General features: G+C 45.8%; 1 protein-coding gene across 1 annotated transcript in view; it reads right to left on the bottom strand.

The window, feature by feature from the left end:
* Positions 1 to 16,179, bottom strand: part of hs6st1a (heparan sulfate 6-O-sulfotransferase 1a) — a 60,978-nt gene extending 44,799 nt beyond the window's left edge. The window contains exon 1 of the mRNA XM_080513119.1: positions 15,507 to 16,179. Within this exon, the coding sequence (XP_080369245.1) occupies positions 15,507 to 16,006 (500 nt within the window). The 5' untranslated portion in view covers positions 16,007 to 16,179. The remainder of the gene's footprint in view (positions 1 to 15,506) is intronic.
* Between the last annotated feature and the right edge of the window lie 2,192 nt (positions 16,180 to 18,371).

Raw genomic sequence — 18,371 nt, 5'->3', positions numbered from 1 at the left:
ATGGGACGCGTCGACGCATTTATACAAACGGATACTTTCTACGAGCCGCAGCGGTTGGCGCTCACGCCTCACGGCGGGAAGCCCTGGGTTCAAATACCGGTGTGGGGTTTGCATGCTCTCCCCGTTTGCGTGTGGGTTTCCTGCGGGTTCTCCGGTTCCAAAAACGTGCATGCGAGGTTAATTAGCGACCCTGAAATCGCCCCCCCCTTGGTCTGCGTGTTTGTACCGTGATGGCCTGGCGACCTGTCACCATACAATTAAGTGGTACACAAGGTGGATGGATTGATATTTTTCATCAACATCAAAATTTGCTTGTCGAGCAAAACAAGAAAAGACAAACAGAATTTGGTTGAAAGGTTACAATCGCACAAACCCACACATAATCGAGACGAGTCATAAAAGAAACCTTCTCTCCTTCATACCAAAAAGGAGAACGACAAAAAACAAGTGCAAGGCGAGCGAAGCACAGAGCGTGACAAGACTTTTCATTTATGACTTATTACTTGTGGGAAAGACACAAATAAAAAGGACGGAACAATGAGCCGACAGACGGCGGACGAGAAAGCGCCGGGCGCACCTACGAGACAACGCGCTCTCGCAAGCGTGGAAACGCGCAAGACCGCACAGGCACACGTCCGTGCGAACCCGTTCGCACAAAGAGAGCGGGACGAACAATAAGTGTGCATATCTGTGTGCGAGAGTGTGTTTGTGTGCAGTTGACTGTGAGTCAGACTCCAGCTGAGAGGGGAGGCAATAGCAATTCCCACTGACCTGAAAACTCGCTTTGCCAGCCACCTCAAGAATACAGAGGAATGGGCAAAAAAAAAAAAAAAAAAAAGCAGGAGAATGTCAGTGAGCAAGAAGGGAATGAAAATACAGGAAGGTGAGATTTAGCAATACTGGGGAGTGGGTAGTGTGGAAAAGATTTTGAAAAAAAAAAAATACACACTCATGCACACACCCAGGTGCAGCCATGGATTACAGGAAGGAACAGCCCCGACGCCCCTTTGTATTTGCCAGCTCAAGAAAAAAAGAATGAAGGAAAGGTGAGACAAAAAAAACCCAAAACATCATGTATGGGGCATCTGCACACCACCGGGCAGAGAAGAGAGAGAGAGAAAAGTGTGAGATGGTGGGTTGGAGTGGTGACAACGACTGGGTGAGTGTGTGTGGGAGTGTGTCTCGTTTTGGCTTTTGTGACCCCCCCCCATCCCCCCCGCCCCCCCCCCCCCCCCCTGTCCCCCGGTCAAGATCGGATCCTCTTTCTCTCTCGTGCCCTCTTTTCATACACTCGTTCCCCCTCTTTTTCATACACTCACTGCTCGTCCCCTCCCTCTCTTTTAGCGCAGCGCTGAATGGCCCTCTCTCGCTGATGAGTGACTGATGAATGAAGTAGCTCTTTGAAGTCAAGAGTCACAGCAAGGCTGGTCAAGCGTGCAGAGATGCCGGACAAAAGGCGGTAGAGAGCGGACGGGGAAAAAGGAAGGAAGGAAGGGAGGAAGAGAAAAACATGCAAGGCGGGCGGGGGGTGGGGGTGGGGGGGGGGATGCATTCAACATTGAACAAGAAGAAAACGTGAAACGGAGAACATCCATAAAGTCTGTAGGGGACGGGGGTGAAATGTGTGCAGCAGAAAGGAGAGAGTGTGAGAGAGAGAAAGAGAGAGCAAGAGAGCGAGAGAGAGCGAGAGAGAAAGAGAGAGAGAGAGAGAGAGAGCATGGTCTGCATTTTTGCATGAGTGCATCTCAGTATTTGCATTGTGGTGCCCGAGATGCAAAAAAAAAAAAAAAAAAAGGCCAAATCACGCAAGCAAGGAAATAACCAAGCCCCAGTGATGGAGTGACATCATGACTACAAGGACTGCCTGGAGGTCTTCTGAGTTTTCATGGGCCTTAAATACGTCGACTCTCACTCCGTCACTGCTCTGGACACACAGGATAACAGATTGCTTACAAGCTACATGCTTTTCTTTTTTTCTCTCTAAATAATAAGCACAACTCTATTTTGATTACTTCCACGGGGGTGGGGGTTGTTGTTGTTCTGCTTGCATTTACAGTGGGGTTTTTGGTTTTTATGGCCTTCTGCAAGCAATTGTCTTTTTGGGGTTTTAGAACTGACACGTATTTCTTCCTATATACGAGTTAGCTTACTCATAATCATTTCTTTTTCTGTCCCATAACCTCAATGACTTCTCGTATATAAAGATGTCAGTTTGAGTGTCTTTCTTGCTTAATAAAAAAAGAAGCATAAATGGCTCATAAGCTCAGAACACATCCTGCTTTTAATGACACTTTCACCTCCAAATGCCTCCAGGATCTTGTTAAATATGGCTTGACCCGTCACAAAAACTTTTCAGCAACCTGGATTTTTACAGCACATTTTAAGAAATCCGGCGCATGGCAGGGCGACAAGCAGCCTTTCAGATGGCTGTTTGATAGTTATTGTTTTGGCTTGAATCGTCGAGTAATTAGGCAGGGGGATTCTCAGCCAAGTCAAATCCTAACAACAAGCAAAAAAAACCCAGCAAAAAAAACAAAACAAAAACTAGATGATTTAAAAATATCTCTCCGTGTTACGGGTCAGCACAGTTGCTGGTGCCTCCTCATTTATCGACCAAAACATGTCTTATCACTATTTGGGCAGTCACAAGGGTAGAAATTTCAGATTCTATTTATTTTCAAAACACACGGAGAAGAAACGGCTGTGGAAAAAAAAAAGGAAAAAAAAGTGCACATAATCCACTGCTCAACTCAAAGATGCAGGATAACGCTCGTCTGTCGTAAGCGTGGAATTTACATCCTCGGCTCTATTGGGGCTCCGACTTTCTGCTGCTGAAACTATGCTGGCGCATGACAACTTGCTCCTAAGTATTTCCATGTGATTAGTTTCCATGCATGTGATTGCACATTCTAGGCCACAATAGTGATGATTTTTGTTCCGTTTTGTATGAAACTGGCCAATAACCTCAAAAAAAAAAAAAAAAAAAGACCGATGCCTCTAATTAGTTAAACTGACTAGGAGTAGTTGGCGGCGCACAAGAAAAAAACAAACATTCATTACACTGTGCATGATGATCAGACAGATTTCGATGTTTAATGGTGATCAGAGGATGGAAATCCAACCTGCTGGAGATGTTTGCAATGAATCCTCAAAGGATGACTTAAGACATTTTTCTTTTTTTTTTTTAGAACGATGCAGACGTCTTCCAGCCCAGTGTTCATTTTAAGTCCTGGAAGTGATTTACAACTATCTGAGCACCCATGAAAACAACGGGGCTTAAAATAAGGTGCAGGGAGGTGCAGTGCTATCTTGAGGCAGCTGAAAGCCATCGACCAACAGAAACCAGGTCTTTGCTTAATGGTACAATATTTCACTGGTGTTTTAAGGTTGCATTATTTAAATAGTAATGCGCACTCGGAGAGGCGAGTGCAACTACTTATAAAGTCTGCTTATGGTACATACATAGATTCGCAGCGGCATGTATTTTACAAGTATATTTGGTTAAGTTAGAAACACATCGGGGCCTTTAAAGAAAATGTCATGTTATGAGTCGACCCAAAATTAATTGGGAGTTTCAGTAGAGGCTGTGCTGTTCAACCAGCAAAAGTATAAGTAGATGTGTCTATACACACTAGGAAAAAGCATTCCATTCATTGCTAGACTAAACTACAAAACAGATAGAAAAGTTTTTGTTTTCCGGAAACATTTGAACTTATTTCGTTCAGAACTTCGGTTTGAGAATCGCAGTGAAGATTAAAACACAAAAATGTACTTCTTTGGATATAGTAAACTTTAAAAGCTTTGAAGGCTGGAGTGAACTAATGCTTGCGAGGACTTATTTGCTCATTGCATCACCTTATAGGCCAAATATAAAATGAAACTTCCCTAATACCCAGGGTTGCTTGACAAACCATGTGAAAAACATTCTGCAGTGCAGCTACGAGAAAATAGAGGATTTTTTTTTCCACATTTAAGATACTATAGTGACTCGTGAAAACAGCGCAGCCTTCGCGGGACTGGGTTTTTCCCTCTTTATTAAACTCTAAACCTCCAATATAAGTGCTTGTTAGAGCAACCTCGGGCAAAATCTAAAATATTGATATATTTTCATTTCCGTGCAGCCGTCCTGTGAATGTCACAACACTGCCCCCTTCCCATGCAATGAAGCACCTAAAAGCATTTCAATCGATTTATCTGCATCCAGCCCTTTTTGACGATCTCGCATGAAAGTGTTTTAAAGGTGTAAAAGTGAGAGGAGGTGGGAATTCAGTTTCTTCGCCAAAGACACTTTGACAGACAACACCAGGCTGTCGGCAGACATATTATATATCATGAGGGATCAAACTACTGAGCTGGCTGTTACAGAACGACTTCTTAAACGCCTCGTATTAAATATCAAAACAAATTTCTCAAGGAACTGACGGGCTGAGCAGGTTTGGAGCGTGCGATTCCTCAATTTTCCTATGTAATTTGGCAATCAACCCAGGACCACCGGATTTTACTGTCTTGCGCACTTGAGGAGAGAAGGCAGTCAAGAGTCGGGGAAAAAAAATAAATAAAAAATAACGGCTTCTCCGCCGTACAGTTCCCCAGGGTGAGAGAGAGAGCGAACACTACACTCCTACCATGTTTATCTCAATCTCACATCAGATCAGATCACTGGCGGATAAAGGCACATCCTGACACATCACTTCCTTTCTCTGGAGGAAGCTGACACGCACCAGGGACCCAAAATGACAGTGAGGTGGCAGGGAGGATGAAGAAATAAAACTTTTTTTCTTTTTTTTCCCCTGACAAAGAGAGAAAGAGGGAGAAGGAAGAAAAGCGGCAGAGAGAAAGATAGAGAAAGGTGAACTGTACGTACTCGTGGCCCAGATCGACGGAGTCAAGAAGGGTGAACAGGAGGAGGAGGAGGAGGAGGAGGAGCAGAGAGGCAGAGCGGCAAGAGACAAAGAGGTGAAGAGACACTAAGAATAGTATAACTGGATTAGCTTTAACACTGACCTTTATTCAGCAGGGCGACACTCCCCTCGCTCTCTCAATTGCTTCTTATCGAGGAGAACCTGTCCTATCTTTTCTTTACCTCTTAAGTCTGGCCTCTACAACTCTCCATGTGGAGATTTCCAGGTGAGCAGACCAATTTAGCCAACTTCTGCCCTGCCAGATCTGCCGCTTAGCCAAGTGAAGACACACGACATTTTAACACCGCTATTGGAAATTAAATGCAGAGACGACGGCAAACCCAGTGAACCGTACTCAAACACTCAGCAAAACCAAGATGTACGTCAACCTGGAACGCTCGCGTCCTGCATGATTGACTCTTAGCTATTAATGCTCATTTTGAGATTATGTAGTCGAAGAAATACACACATCTCTGAATTGGGAGTTCAAATTAAAATAGGTAAAATAAGAAAATTATTCTTAAAATAATTTTTCCCCCCTCCATTTTTGTCCACTTGGCCTATTTGTACATAATGTGTTCATAATATCAAGCCTACAAGCCGCTGTCTTGGTTCTCATGCTGCAGTGATATAACAGTAATGTTTTAGACGTTAGACCTTTACTGCACTTGATTAAATCCTACCTCCTCAAACTTCACACGCAAATAAAATATGTCGAGCGGCAGATTTGGGAAAAGACTTGTCGTTTTCTTGAAAGGCCAAAATGGTAGTCTGAGACAGTCACCCAGGTTCACCACTCTGGAAAGCTGTGGCTCTTCTGATCTGGTTCAACTAAACATTACAGTGAAATATCAAACGACCCGTTTTCACAGAAATACGAAAGCCCAAAAATGTATATTAAAAAGAAAAAAAAACACCAAAAAAAAAAACAAGAGGGAATATGAAAAGATTGTGGCAATTATCTTATGTTTCTTTGACACGTAAAAAATATTATTTGTCAACTTCACAACAGGCAAGGTCTCAGACCCCCCCCCCCTTAATCTCACGTGGTCCTCATGGAGTCGAGAGCCACGGACAATGACAAATACTGAAAGAAGAACTCTCAAATATTGCTCCATATTAAAGCTGAGACTAAAAACCTCCAGGGGGAGATAGGACTGCTCCAAACTAAACACACATAAGCCAAAGAGTCAACTATTGATCTCAGTGTTTTTGAATTAGGACCAGTTGTTGTTTCCAGAGCTATTATATAACGCCGATGTACAGCCACTCTGGGAGACTTTTGGCCCCTGTGGACTTCAGACAGTTCAATATCAGAGCCTTTTTTTTGTTTTTTTGCTTGTAATATGTCAAACAAACTCCCACTGAAGTGTGTGAAGATTTAATCTTGAAACAGTCATTCAAAAAGTAACATTTAGTATCTTGTATCATGAGTTACCAGGATAATTTGTGGAAATTAAACAAAGTGACCACATTTTCTCAGCGTAGAAGAAATATATAAATCACGCTGACAAAAGAAATAATTAAGCAGCCATAATGCAGTCCTTATTGAATTTCATGGCATTCAAACAAAAAGACCCTACTTTCTTTTAGTCTGAAAACTCAGGAGGTAAAACATTAACCAACACAACAATAAGCGTGTAATAAGATAAGCTATTCCCCTGATGATATATACGTCTGTTCGTAAGGTCAAAGTAAACGTTAAAATTTTTGCCATCGTCTCTCCTGCTTTTCTGTAAAAAAAAAAAAAAAAAATGATCATATGAATACAATCGCAGTTTAAAACACACAAACAACGTTTGTCGGATCACGCCACTGTGAGAAATGAGAAACGGTCGAACGCGCCGAGCAACACGAGAAAACAGTGCCACGCTTCGTCGGGAGTTAACCACACACACACACACACACCAAAAACACACTCGCACAGTCACACGAATCAAATCAATGTACAGCCTTGTGAACACAGATGACACGGCCCACACATTCGCACGGCACACGGAGGGACACATGCAACGCCCTGCCTGAATGCACAAACGAAGGCAGAGGGCAACGCAAGGCAGACACGCTCCCCGAGAACATGTGCAGTTTCAAGAAGGAGCAACTCTGGTGATCTACGGCTATGCCCTCCAGCAAAGCAGACAAACCAAGTGTAGCAGAACGAGGAATCTCAGTGGTTTTTATCTTCACCTCCCCCACCCCCCCCACACCCCCCTGCCGCGACTCCGTCTTTCCATGAATGGCATCAGCACTTTAGTGCGTCGGGGTGGGACTCGCTCATGCACATGCGAAGGCACTCACACACGGACAAAAGACATGGAGGTCCTGGGATGGCACTGTGGAAAAGACAGGATGAGGATGATGATGATGATGATGATGATGGAGGGAGGCATGTAGCATTCACTCTCTTTTGGGGATATGGTAAAAAAGTTAGCCCGCTTCATGTGTGTGTGTGTGTGTGTGTGTGTGTGTGCACATAGAGGAGACAGTCCTAATCAGTTGAAACTCCTCCCCCTAATTCAAAGAGGCAGTAAAGGATTTGCATTTTTCCCACAATTCAATTAACACGCTTGTCAGCCTCTCCTCGCCATTCACATGCTTCCCTCAGCCATTCCTCACTCTCTCCTTCTCTCCCACACACACACAAACACACACACACACACACACATACACACACACAAACAAGTTTGGTGAATAGTTGCATTTATTCATAAACACACGCAGGCAGAAAATGGAAGCATTTATTGTTTTTGCTGCCAAATAAATGAGGGGTGCCGAGACTGAGAGATGAGGTCCTGGGTCACATCCTGTCTGGACCCGTCACATCCAGGGACAGGAGAAGACAGTGCTGTGAATGGATGCAGGGAGCAGTCCCCGGGGGGGAGGGGGGGGCGTCCTTCTCTCCTGTCCTTCTGCACCTCCAGAGCAGGAGGGGCGGACGTGAAGGGAGGGAAAGGATGAGTGCTGCCATCAGGAATAAGGTATCATGGGATGAGGTTTGTGGAAGAAAGACAGCCACTCGGGGTCGATGTGCGGGAAGAGACCAGACGACGGAGACGAGGCCAAACCCGATTTAGAATCCCGGATCAGCCACAGATGCACTGACTTTGCCTCGGGGCCGGCTAATGACTTCTGCAAGCCTCTTGTCTGATTAATAGACTGTAATCCCATTCTCATGGACAGCATACCATAGCATTGCGCAGTACGACTCATTAAACACTATAGAAATGTGCACTAATCAGTCCGTTATAGCTAGCAAAAAAAAAAAAAAGCTAATGCTAGCCCGGGATAATCAATAGGCGGTAATCCTGTTGGCGGAGCCGCTCCAGCGTAACGCCCCTCATTACCAGCCATAGAAATGTCTGCTAATCATTTGCCGCACGGTTATTTGTCCACAGGGCCGCAGAATCACTTTGGTGGCAGCGGTGGGGGTTGACATTTGACAGTCGGCAGCAGAGGGTGGAAGAGGGAGAGTGACACACACAGTAACAGAGGCTGTGTAATGATTAAGAAACACATCACTCTTGCTTTTCTTTCCCCGGCCTGCCCACGCCCTCCCCGTCTGTCCTCTTTGTTGTGCGTACGTCCAGATCGGTTTGGACAGACTCTGCTCCATGCTAGCATCAGTCAACTTTTATCAATGAATGAAAAAGCCTCGACCGATCCATAGCAGCTAATCCATAAAGAAAGCTTGCAGGACCGAGCCGCGATGACCCTTCGTAGACCACCGGCGGAGGCAATCGTCGGCGGTCACGTAGATCCCTCGCCTCACCCCCCCCCCCCCGTCTTCACTAGACGTGGAGGTAAAACAGCTGGGGCTAATCAATGGCCACAATAGCTGAACTCAACTTGACCGTACAGCTTTGTACTCTGGATGGTTTCGGCGTAATGTTTATTTCTACAGTGCAAGACGCCCCAAGAGTTTGGTTTCAATCGGGCCATTTTGCATCGCAGGCTGACCACAGACAAACTGTCGTCTGCTGACAAAGCTTTGCAGATGCACCCAATGGCATCAAGTCAAACCTAAAGCCCCTGTGAATGTGAAAACCCCCCGAATGAGGTATACACAGAATTCTTTTGAGCCGAAGTCTCAACTCTGAATCGTGAGGCTGCGTTATACATTATGATGACCTGAGAATGAACCTCAGTTGAACTCCTGTATTCAAAAGGAAGCAATGGTGTTACTGAGCGAGACCTGTCAACACTCGCCTGAAGCTACTGAAGGGAAAAGAAAAAAAAAGGCATAGGGGTCATATCTCACCCCTTTATGCGGGAGACTGCATGTAAGTCAACCATGCTTTCACTATACTGTGAGGAACGGAGCATAAATGTTGACGAGCCTCTTGCTCGGCTATATCATCTGCCCTCAGCAGGCTAATCAGGTGTTCAATTTAAAGCAGAAGTCTCAGGTTGGGGTGTCATTTGCGGGAGCAATATACAAATGCATGCATAAATGTCATTTATTGGCACCGGGCTTCAAACAACATGGGAAATTGTTGTGATGGAAACAAAGAATTTAACACTAAAAGCGTGGAATTTGTGTTGATTAAGATCGTACCAAGTGTCAAACACAACAATCTCATTATCTAATAAAGTACACGGTACAAATCTATTTAAGGTTTAGCACTGTGGTTCCCAATCTATGGTGGCATGTGCCGGTGAAACGATTTCACTGATAAAGAGCATCTTGTCTACTTTAGCAGGCTCAACTGCAAAGTTTACACTGTTAGTCACATTTACCCAATCACACAAACCAGTGGCGACTTGGCTGCCACGCAACGTTTGGCTCAATGTCCTGCCTTTGGACACATCCTCAGACAGGCCGAGTCGGGGTTTGAACCTCCCACGAATACTCAGAAGCAATTTATTTTTTCCATCAAAATGTACAGTCGTTTACAATTTCTGAAAGCTTTCAGAATCCAGGTTTCTTTAAAATATTGGGAAACAATAGTGTAGATGGAATTTCAAACCACCAATTTATGGAGAAGAGCCATAGCCACTTAAATAATAAAGACCTTACAGATTTGGAGGACACATGGGGAATCCTGTGATGAATCACAACCTAGATTCGCTTAAATATTTGCATTTTCTTGGAAATCACCGATTTATTTCGCCAATTTAAACCTCAAAGAAAATTCAGCAGGAATGACTGGGTCGTTGACCTGGTAATAACTTGTGTACATAAACAAACTGTAACACGGCGGCCAAGAAAATGCTCATTGGCTATCGGGGTGCACATTTTAGTTTGACAACTGGAACCACTGGACCGGAGAGGCGAGAACTAAATGCAATAACTGAAATGATTTTATAGTCCACTCGTTCAGGCATCAGCATATGTTTGGTATTTTACTAAAGCTCCACCGCGGTTCATAATCATTTAGTCTGTGTCCTCTAAAAAGTTAAGCATTAAATCCATACGTGCCTCCAAGAATGAATTTAAACGTGGATTTATCTGCTCGTGTTTGTATGTTTCACCTCTCAACACGCTGGACGTAAATCAGGTGCGGTAAGGCCGGTGTACGGGTTTTAGGTCACTGGAGGTTGGTTTCAGAGAAGCTTTAAGGCGATTTGAGCCCAGTAAACGAGAACGGAAGAACCGACTGGAGGGGATGTGGGAATGTTTGTTGGGAATGCTGGAACGTGGTGCAATTGCGGCCGCAGGATGAGCGGACCTAACCGGCTTTGGAGCGCCTAGTCGCCAGCGCTTAAACCCAGCTAATCTGATTGGATTAACACCGACCTGCCCTGACTACACATGAATGTGTGTGTGTGTGTGTGTGTGTGTGTAAGTGTATGTGCACATACTCACTTGCAAACACACACACACACATTCGTATTACATGCCAATCAGCTGGGCAGGCCTGTGCGGCTTCCTTGAGTTCATCTGGATTCTGATTTGTGCTGGCCGGCTGATGGCATCATGCTGTGCTACCACATACATACTCATTGGCTTGCACGCACACACACACATACACAGACATGCACACACACACACACACACACATACACACAGTGGGGTGCAGTGATTTGTGCTGTGAATCTGAAACAGACCTATTGAAAGAAGAGTAATGCCCAGTGCTTGACAACCGTGCTAATTGACTAACCCCCTCCCCAGCAATGAAACTAAACGTTTTCACCCCTCCATCTTTTATTTTTCAATCATTCCCTGACAGCTCTTCTCTTGTCCCACAGCCATCCTCTTCCTCATATTGCTCTTCGTCGCCTCCATCTTCTCTTGTGTCCCTGTCTGGTGCCCCCCCGCTCCCATCTCCCCCCCCCCCCTGCTGCTGCTGCTGCCACCCCTTCCCTTCCCTCAAACTCATACATGTAATCGTTCATTAGAACCAAGGCAGTTGTCCATTAGGCAAAGCAGCCATTTTGGAAATTGCAGCAAATCTTCCATGAAAAGACATTTCCTCTAATGCGGTAGTCACGCTTGGAGGGAGAGGGATAGAAAGATGGCAAAGAGGAGTGAAAAGAAAGACAAGGGGGCAGAGATGGAAAGAGGGAGAAAAGAGGAGAGTGAGAAATGTGAGGGAGTGAGACGGGGAGAGAGAGAGAGAGAGAGAGAGAGAGAGAGAGAGAGAGAGAGAGCCCCCAGCCATAAAGCCACCATGCGGAAAGCAAGCCTGCTGTTTGATTAGAGAGTGACACCATCACAGACGGAAGGAGGGAGGAAAGGATGGCTGGGAGAGGGAGGGAAAGTGTTTTGGAGGCGAGCAGAGGGGACGAGGAGGCTGGAGAGAGAGAGAGAGAGAGTGAGAGATGGGGGAAAAAAAAAAAAAAAACCAAACCAGGGAGTGATCTGAGAGAGGACCCGAGATCGAGGCAATAAAATTTGCCCCATCGCTTTGCTTACTAAAATGCTCCATGACACACTGGGATTAAACACACACAGCCATGACATGTGTGTGTGTGCGCAAATACACACACTCACACATGACAGATGGTATCCCCCCCCCCCCCCAGAGTATGTGGCTCTAATTTGAGTTAAAGTGATAGAAACCTCCTTAACCAATTAGAGGCTCCATATCTTGGGCCTTGCATTAAGGGTCTGTTTGCTCCACACACTCATTAGCGCGCGTTTGTACGATTACGTGCCAGCAAATGTGTGTATTAGCGGTGTCCCGCGGGATCCGTAAGGAACTTTTAAAACTGATATAGGAGGTGGGGGGGAATGACAAACCCGCGGTGCTCCTCGGCTGAACGCGCGGGTTCCCCCGTCTCCCACAATGCCACTGTTCATCTCGATCTAATCTAATCGCCAATCAAAGGCGGACCTGTCTCTCCCATTACCGACCATTCATCTCGCCGCCGCCTCGCGCTCCCCTCCTAATGCGCCTTCCCTCTAAAGCTGACACATTTGTCACAAAACCAAACGGAGCCTAATCCATCGTAGCGTCGCGGTGCCACAATTTGGGATGGAGCGAGTGTGGAGGAAACCCCCCCCCCCCCCCCCCCGCCACATTCAGTAAGAGTTTTGTTTCAAAAACAATGTTGGTGTCCCCTTCCTGAAGAGGAAACATTTGGGACACGCGATTGATAATTAATCCGACCTCAAAAGACTGGACTTGGAAATGGCTGTTGTATAATTCATTGGTTTTGCTTTCTGATTTTTAACATTTCTGGGTTTTTTGTTGTTGTTGTTTTGTTTCAACCATTTTTTGGGGGGAAAATAAACTATATATTTGTGATGATTCTGTTAAATCAGGGCTTTCAAACCCAAAATCTGGGAGGTGCGCCAGAGATCCTGATGTGGTGTTTGAGTAGGGTGGGAGTGGGGGTGGGGTATAATGTCTGCTCTGATGTTATCATCAATTGGATTTACACAAGAATACAAATAAATATACATGATAAGTCCCTTTCCAGTGGACACGGATGACTTAAGAAAACGCCCATTTCTTTTGTTTTGAGGTATGTTGGGGTGAGCGGGTGTGTCTGCCATTGTTTGGCTTCACTGTAATGTTTTGAAGTTGGAGAGCGAGATCTAACGGACACCAAATGACAAAATAGGTTTGAAATGACCGAATTTACAAATCAAGATGTACTTTTACAATTTCCCCCCCATACAGTTAATACAACTGGCGACATGCCTGTTATTGCTATATATATAATTTATGTATTTTTTTTAATATATCGAGCTATTCTTGATTTTCACCGTCATGCTGTGCCGATATGTGCCTTCTGACAGCCAGGAGGCGTATTTATGTGCCTCCTTCCAGATGATGGAAATGGTCCTAATTCACATTTTATTTTTCGCAACAATTTGAAACGTTCCGTGTGAAATCCACTTGACAGCTGGTTGAGAACACAGCTGCAGAGCGAGATGCTGAATCCCAACGCGGGGCCTGCTGCTGCTGCAAGCCGTACGGTCCAACCTTTCAGGCCACAACGCTTTCGCTCCCTTTCGTTTCCAGCAGGTAGACTCAAGTCCAAAAGGACGTGAGCAGATGTATGGCGTGTCACATACTGCTCCCCCCCCGCCACCGCACCGACAACATTCACAGCTGATCTGAAAGCTATGTGTGCCACGCCGCGCCGAGATATCCCTCGCCGCTGCTCTGTGAACACAGATTATCCTTTTCACACTTCTTTTGGCCTGCTCGCCACACCGCCGCTGCCCGCAAGAGAAACGCTTGTCGCGTTTGTGCAGTACAACGACACTGGAGGAGCCAACGACGAGAACAGAGGACAAAAAGCACATATTGAGGGGAAAAAGAGGCAATGAGACAGAAAAAGGAACAAACAGCTGTGACAGAGAGGAAGAGGCAGAGCGAGAGAGCGAGAGAGAGACTCTCATTTCGCCGATTCCCCACTCTTCCTACTGAAAAGTGGTGTTGGAGGTAATAGGGAGCAGCATTGTTTTTCCTTCAGGGTTTTATTAAGCATACAGTTCCTCGTTTCGCCTGTCAGGACTGCTCGGATACTTGATTACACCTGAGGCAAGAGATCGTCTCTCAGCTGCGCTCGTACCCAGCCCGTGTATACACCCAAACCTCTCTCATCCGCTCTGCCTGTTTTAGTTCCTGTGGATTGTTCATGTGCACACACAGAAACACACACACACACACAACGACGAGCTTTGAAACTGTGCTCACAAAGTGATGAAAGGCCGTTTATCCTGCGTCCACTGTGATATCTCAGCTCACCATGCAGAATGGCCGAGCACGTTATCACCTCTGACCGGGGGGAAACCACAGGAGTCAGGACTGACGCCAGGAGCAAATACCAGCGCTGGTGTGTGTGTGTATGTATGTGTGTGTATGTCCCAGTGGTAATAATCACCCGGATTAGAGCGGAGCCAAACACCCGCAGGGTCCCCCTCTTTTTTCCTCCCTCCCCCCCCCCCCCCCCCCCCCAACCAGCCCAGGCCCAGCCCGGCCTGCAAGCATTGATCCCCAGTTTGAGCATCCATGGGAAGCAAGGCAGCTGGCCCCGACTCCTCCAGCGTGCCCGACTGCCAGACAGACGGATCCACACACACACACACATCTCTGAACTCTCTTTGTCCTATCGATCATCTATAGCCAAAAAAAAACATCGAGCAACCGAAGGCAATACAAAGACACGGGAGCCATTCAACAAGCATAGCCTTTAACCACAAGGGTGCAGTGAAATGGAAGTTGATCCAGTCGTCAATACATCTGCGTGAGCGACGCAATATGTGGGCAACAACAATGGGGAGGCAGCCAAGGAGAAATGGGTTCTAAGCCCAATAAGAATGTGCATCGCGTCTGGGTACCTCGCAGTCAAAGCGAGGGATTATTACACGGTGGAAATGTTGGCCGGTTGTATTACACTCTCCCCGAAATGAATTCATGCCAAATCTCTTGTGTGTGATTCAGTGGGATGCAGGCACCTATCAACAATTGTCAGAAGCACTCCTGAGCTCCTGTGGCATTTGTGACAGCGGAGTGTGGAAACAGTCAATCAACCTTTGTCCAGCCGCAATCTAATAACAAGTCACTATTTGACAGAGATGCACACAATCAGGGCCATTGTTCTTTCATGTGAAATCCTCATTCCAACCAGAGAAGATCTTATAAACATAGCGATGAGATAATGTCATTAAATGAGCTGCGGGGACTTGTGTAAATGTCTTTGTGGTTTTTTTTTTCTCCAGTTATGACGCTTTCACGCTATTATAATGCCTTTCGATTTGTTTGACCTGCTTCTGCCCCTTAATTACACTTTTGTAGTGCAAAGTGGATCAAAAATAACTCCAAAGTCACGTGGGTGTTTTCTTTTTTTTTTTGATATACCTATGTGTAACAAATATGCTTGTCAATACATGAGTCAAATAATATGTATAGACTGTGCAAGAGTGATGGTTAAGTAGTTAATCGTTTATAAAAGGGTCATTTGGGTTTCACGTCCAAATGAAATAAGTTGAAGTTGCATAGAGGCATGCAAAGCCTGGGAAGTTTGCAGTGACCTTATTGCACCTTGCATACCTTTGCCTGACTTGTCAAACTAATTAAGCAGATTTTTTTTTTTTTTTTTTTTTGGAGAGAAGGAGTTGCTGCAGACTGAACCACAGGTCACAACCCCACACCTCTTTGCACATGGTTCTAAAGTGAGGGGACGCACACGTCTGCCGGCGTTTACCTCAGATTCTTCTGCTTGTTCTCCTTCTTGTTGAGGACCCCCGGCACACAGTTGGTGAGCTCGGTCCAGTCGGCGTGCAAGCCGCAGCTCCAGCCGGTGGAGAACCGGGAGAAGAGCCAGGTCTCCTTGCGGTTCGGCCGGTAGCAGGTACACTTCTTCTGGCCCGGTCTGCAGTCGCAGGGGACCTCCAGGCGGACATTCTGGACCAGGTGCCGGCCGAACGTAGTCCCCCCGGTCTTCTGGATGTGCAGAAACACGATAACGTCCTCCCCTTTGATTTGGAAATCGATCGTCCTCTCCAGGTCCCTGACGGGGAAGTAGTATTTCTTAACGTAGTGGGGGTCCGGAGTGGGGAAGATGTCCCCCTCGTCTTCCTCCGCGAAGTACCCGTGCGGGGAGCCGAAATTGATCACCCCTGGGGCCACGTACTGATAGAGAATCAGCATGAAACACACGGATCCGACGACGATCAACAAGAATTTGCTGCTCCTCTCGACCATGGTCCTTCCCAGTGCGGCGGTCCCCACGGCACGCTACCATTTCCCAGTCAAGCCGTCAGCAGGGAGCGCGGCGCTCGGCGTCTTCATGCTCGCTCTCACCCCCCGCCCGCCGACAACAACGACTCGCTTTCGGGGTTCAAGAGTGGCTCATTCCGCTTGGAGGCGACCGACGAAGTTGGCTCATGGCTCCCCGAGACCCGCTCAACACCGTGAGAGACGCATTGTAACTAGCTGAAAGCAGTCCGTCGTGCCCCCCCCCCTCCACCGGATAGCGGCAGACCCTCCCCCGTTTACTTTAGTTCAGCTTCCAGTCAACACGGCGCAGGACTCACTGCATCATAGTGGAGCTGTACCCGCTACCCAGGATGCAGCGCGAAGAGACTACCTTTTCAACCTCTCTCTCTCTCTCTCGCTCTCTCGCTCTCTCTCTCTCTCCCGCTCGCTCTCTCTCTCTCTCTCTCTCGCTCTCTCTCTCTCTCTCTCTCTCTCTCTCTCCCCGCTCAGCGTGAAAGCGGGGAGTCGCTTTAATTTATTGGTTGTCCTCAACGCCCACCAGTATCGCGCTCTATAACGTTCTTACGTCATTATGAATATTTTTGACCATTGAAAATGTACATTTTGGAATTTAATCTTCGTTTTTCTAGATTTGTTGATGAGACAGAGCAGAAAAAACCCCAAACTGGCCCAAAATATCAAGAAATTATTTACAATTTATTTATTTAAAGGATATACACACACACACACACACACACACACACACACACACACACACACACACACACACACACACACACACACACACACACACACACACACACACACACACACACACACACACGCTATTGTTATTGTTCTATATATTTTTGGGAAAAAAAAGATAATTTTGGCTTGTGTGGACAGGGCTTCCATGGAAAAAGAGGCCCTGTCCACACAAGCCAAAATGATCTTTGGCACAAAGTGGGGTCTTTCTTAAAATGCTTTACGTCCACACGGCAGTGCAGGAAATATCTGTGTCCAATGACACCACAAAAACAACACAAAACGATGATGTGCTTCATGCCAGGCCTCTAGGTGGACATGACCTCCTTTTCCATGGAACTGGGGGAAAACACACCTTTTTGCACCACTGCTATTGCACATGTGCACTATTGCCATAGTAAATAGTTGTGCACATGCGTGCAAGTCCTGGAACTTGGTGGTTTGGTAGTTAAAAGTTACTCCAAATCCAACATTGTCATGTGTCCATACTAATGTCGGTGTATTGTTAATGTTTATAGCGCATTCGTCTCTGTATGCAGGCGTGCATGTGGTTTCATTACAAAAACAAACAACAACACCCACTAGTGGCCCGACATGAAAACTGCATGTCATGTCATGTCATGTCATGTCATGTCATGTCACGTCATGTCATGTCATGTCACGTCATGTCACGTCATGTCATTTGGCAAAGTGTGGCCAAAAAAGAGGTTCCAACAATGTTGTGCAACAAACATTGTTGTAAAAGTTGGTGGATGTTTGGGGATGTATTGAGCAACTCAAACTGGACTTGTTCAAGCAGAGCACAGCTTCCTCCAAACTGCCCCCCTGGTGAGTCACTGTGGCTTCAAACACTAATTACACTCCAGAGCCCTGAGCACTTTGTAAACCCACTGAAATGTCCATTTTTCATTTACAACAGCAGTGTAAACAGAAAAGATTCATGGAGTGAACAAACAGACAAAGGCATTTCAGCCACTAAAATCTGCTTACATTAGCTGACATAAGCCAATATTTACCTAAGGTTAAAAAATGTGAGTTGGAGTAGAAGCATGCAGGCGAAACTGCTAAATCCACTTTGCCTTGCATGACTTGTTCTTTTATCAGACCGCCATAATATGTTGAAATAATAACGTGATCAAAGACCAGTGGCTGGATCCGAGCGGCAGAAAGAGGAAGAAATTACGTTTTGGTTTTCATAGAAAAGTCAAACTGAATGCGAGTGATGCTGAGATGAAGCAGGCGAAAAAACAGATTAAAATCAAAACATCAAGCGCACAGATCATCTGTTATCGGAGTAGCCAGTACCAGCTACTTGACTCTTATTTCAACTATGGACTGATCTTAACCTTCTATAAGTCACATTGTCACTTCCATAATTGTTCTTGTTTCTTTGTCGAAGTTAATAACAAGTCCAAAGCTCCAAAAGTTTCACATATTTTAGCACACTGCTTATTTATAAGATGTGACAATAGGGCTGTGAACACCGTTCTAACATATCCTGTGTGAATTTAATTTACTTTATTGGATTATTTGAAACTCTAATTAGCTAAATATCATATCTCTTTTGGCCTATTTTGCCGTTTTCAAAAGATTATAGATTTTTATT

This window comes from Blennius ocellaris (genome assembly GCF_963422515.1).
Source record: "Blennius ocellaris genome assembly, chromosome: 17".
NCBI classification, from domain to species: Eukaryota; Metazoa; Chordata; class Actinopteri; order Blenniiformes; family Blenniidae; genus Blennius; species Blennius ocellaris.
The sequence above is the reverse complement of the archived record's forward strand: the minus strand, read 5'-3'. Positions and strand labels throughout refer to the sequence as shown.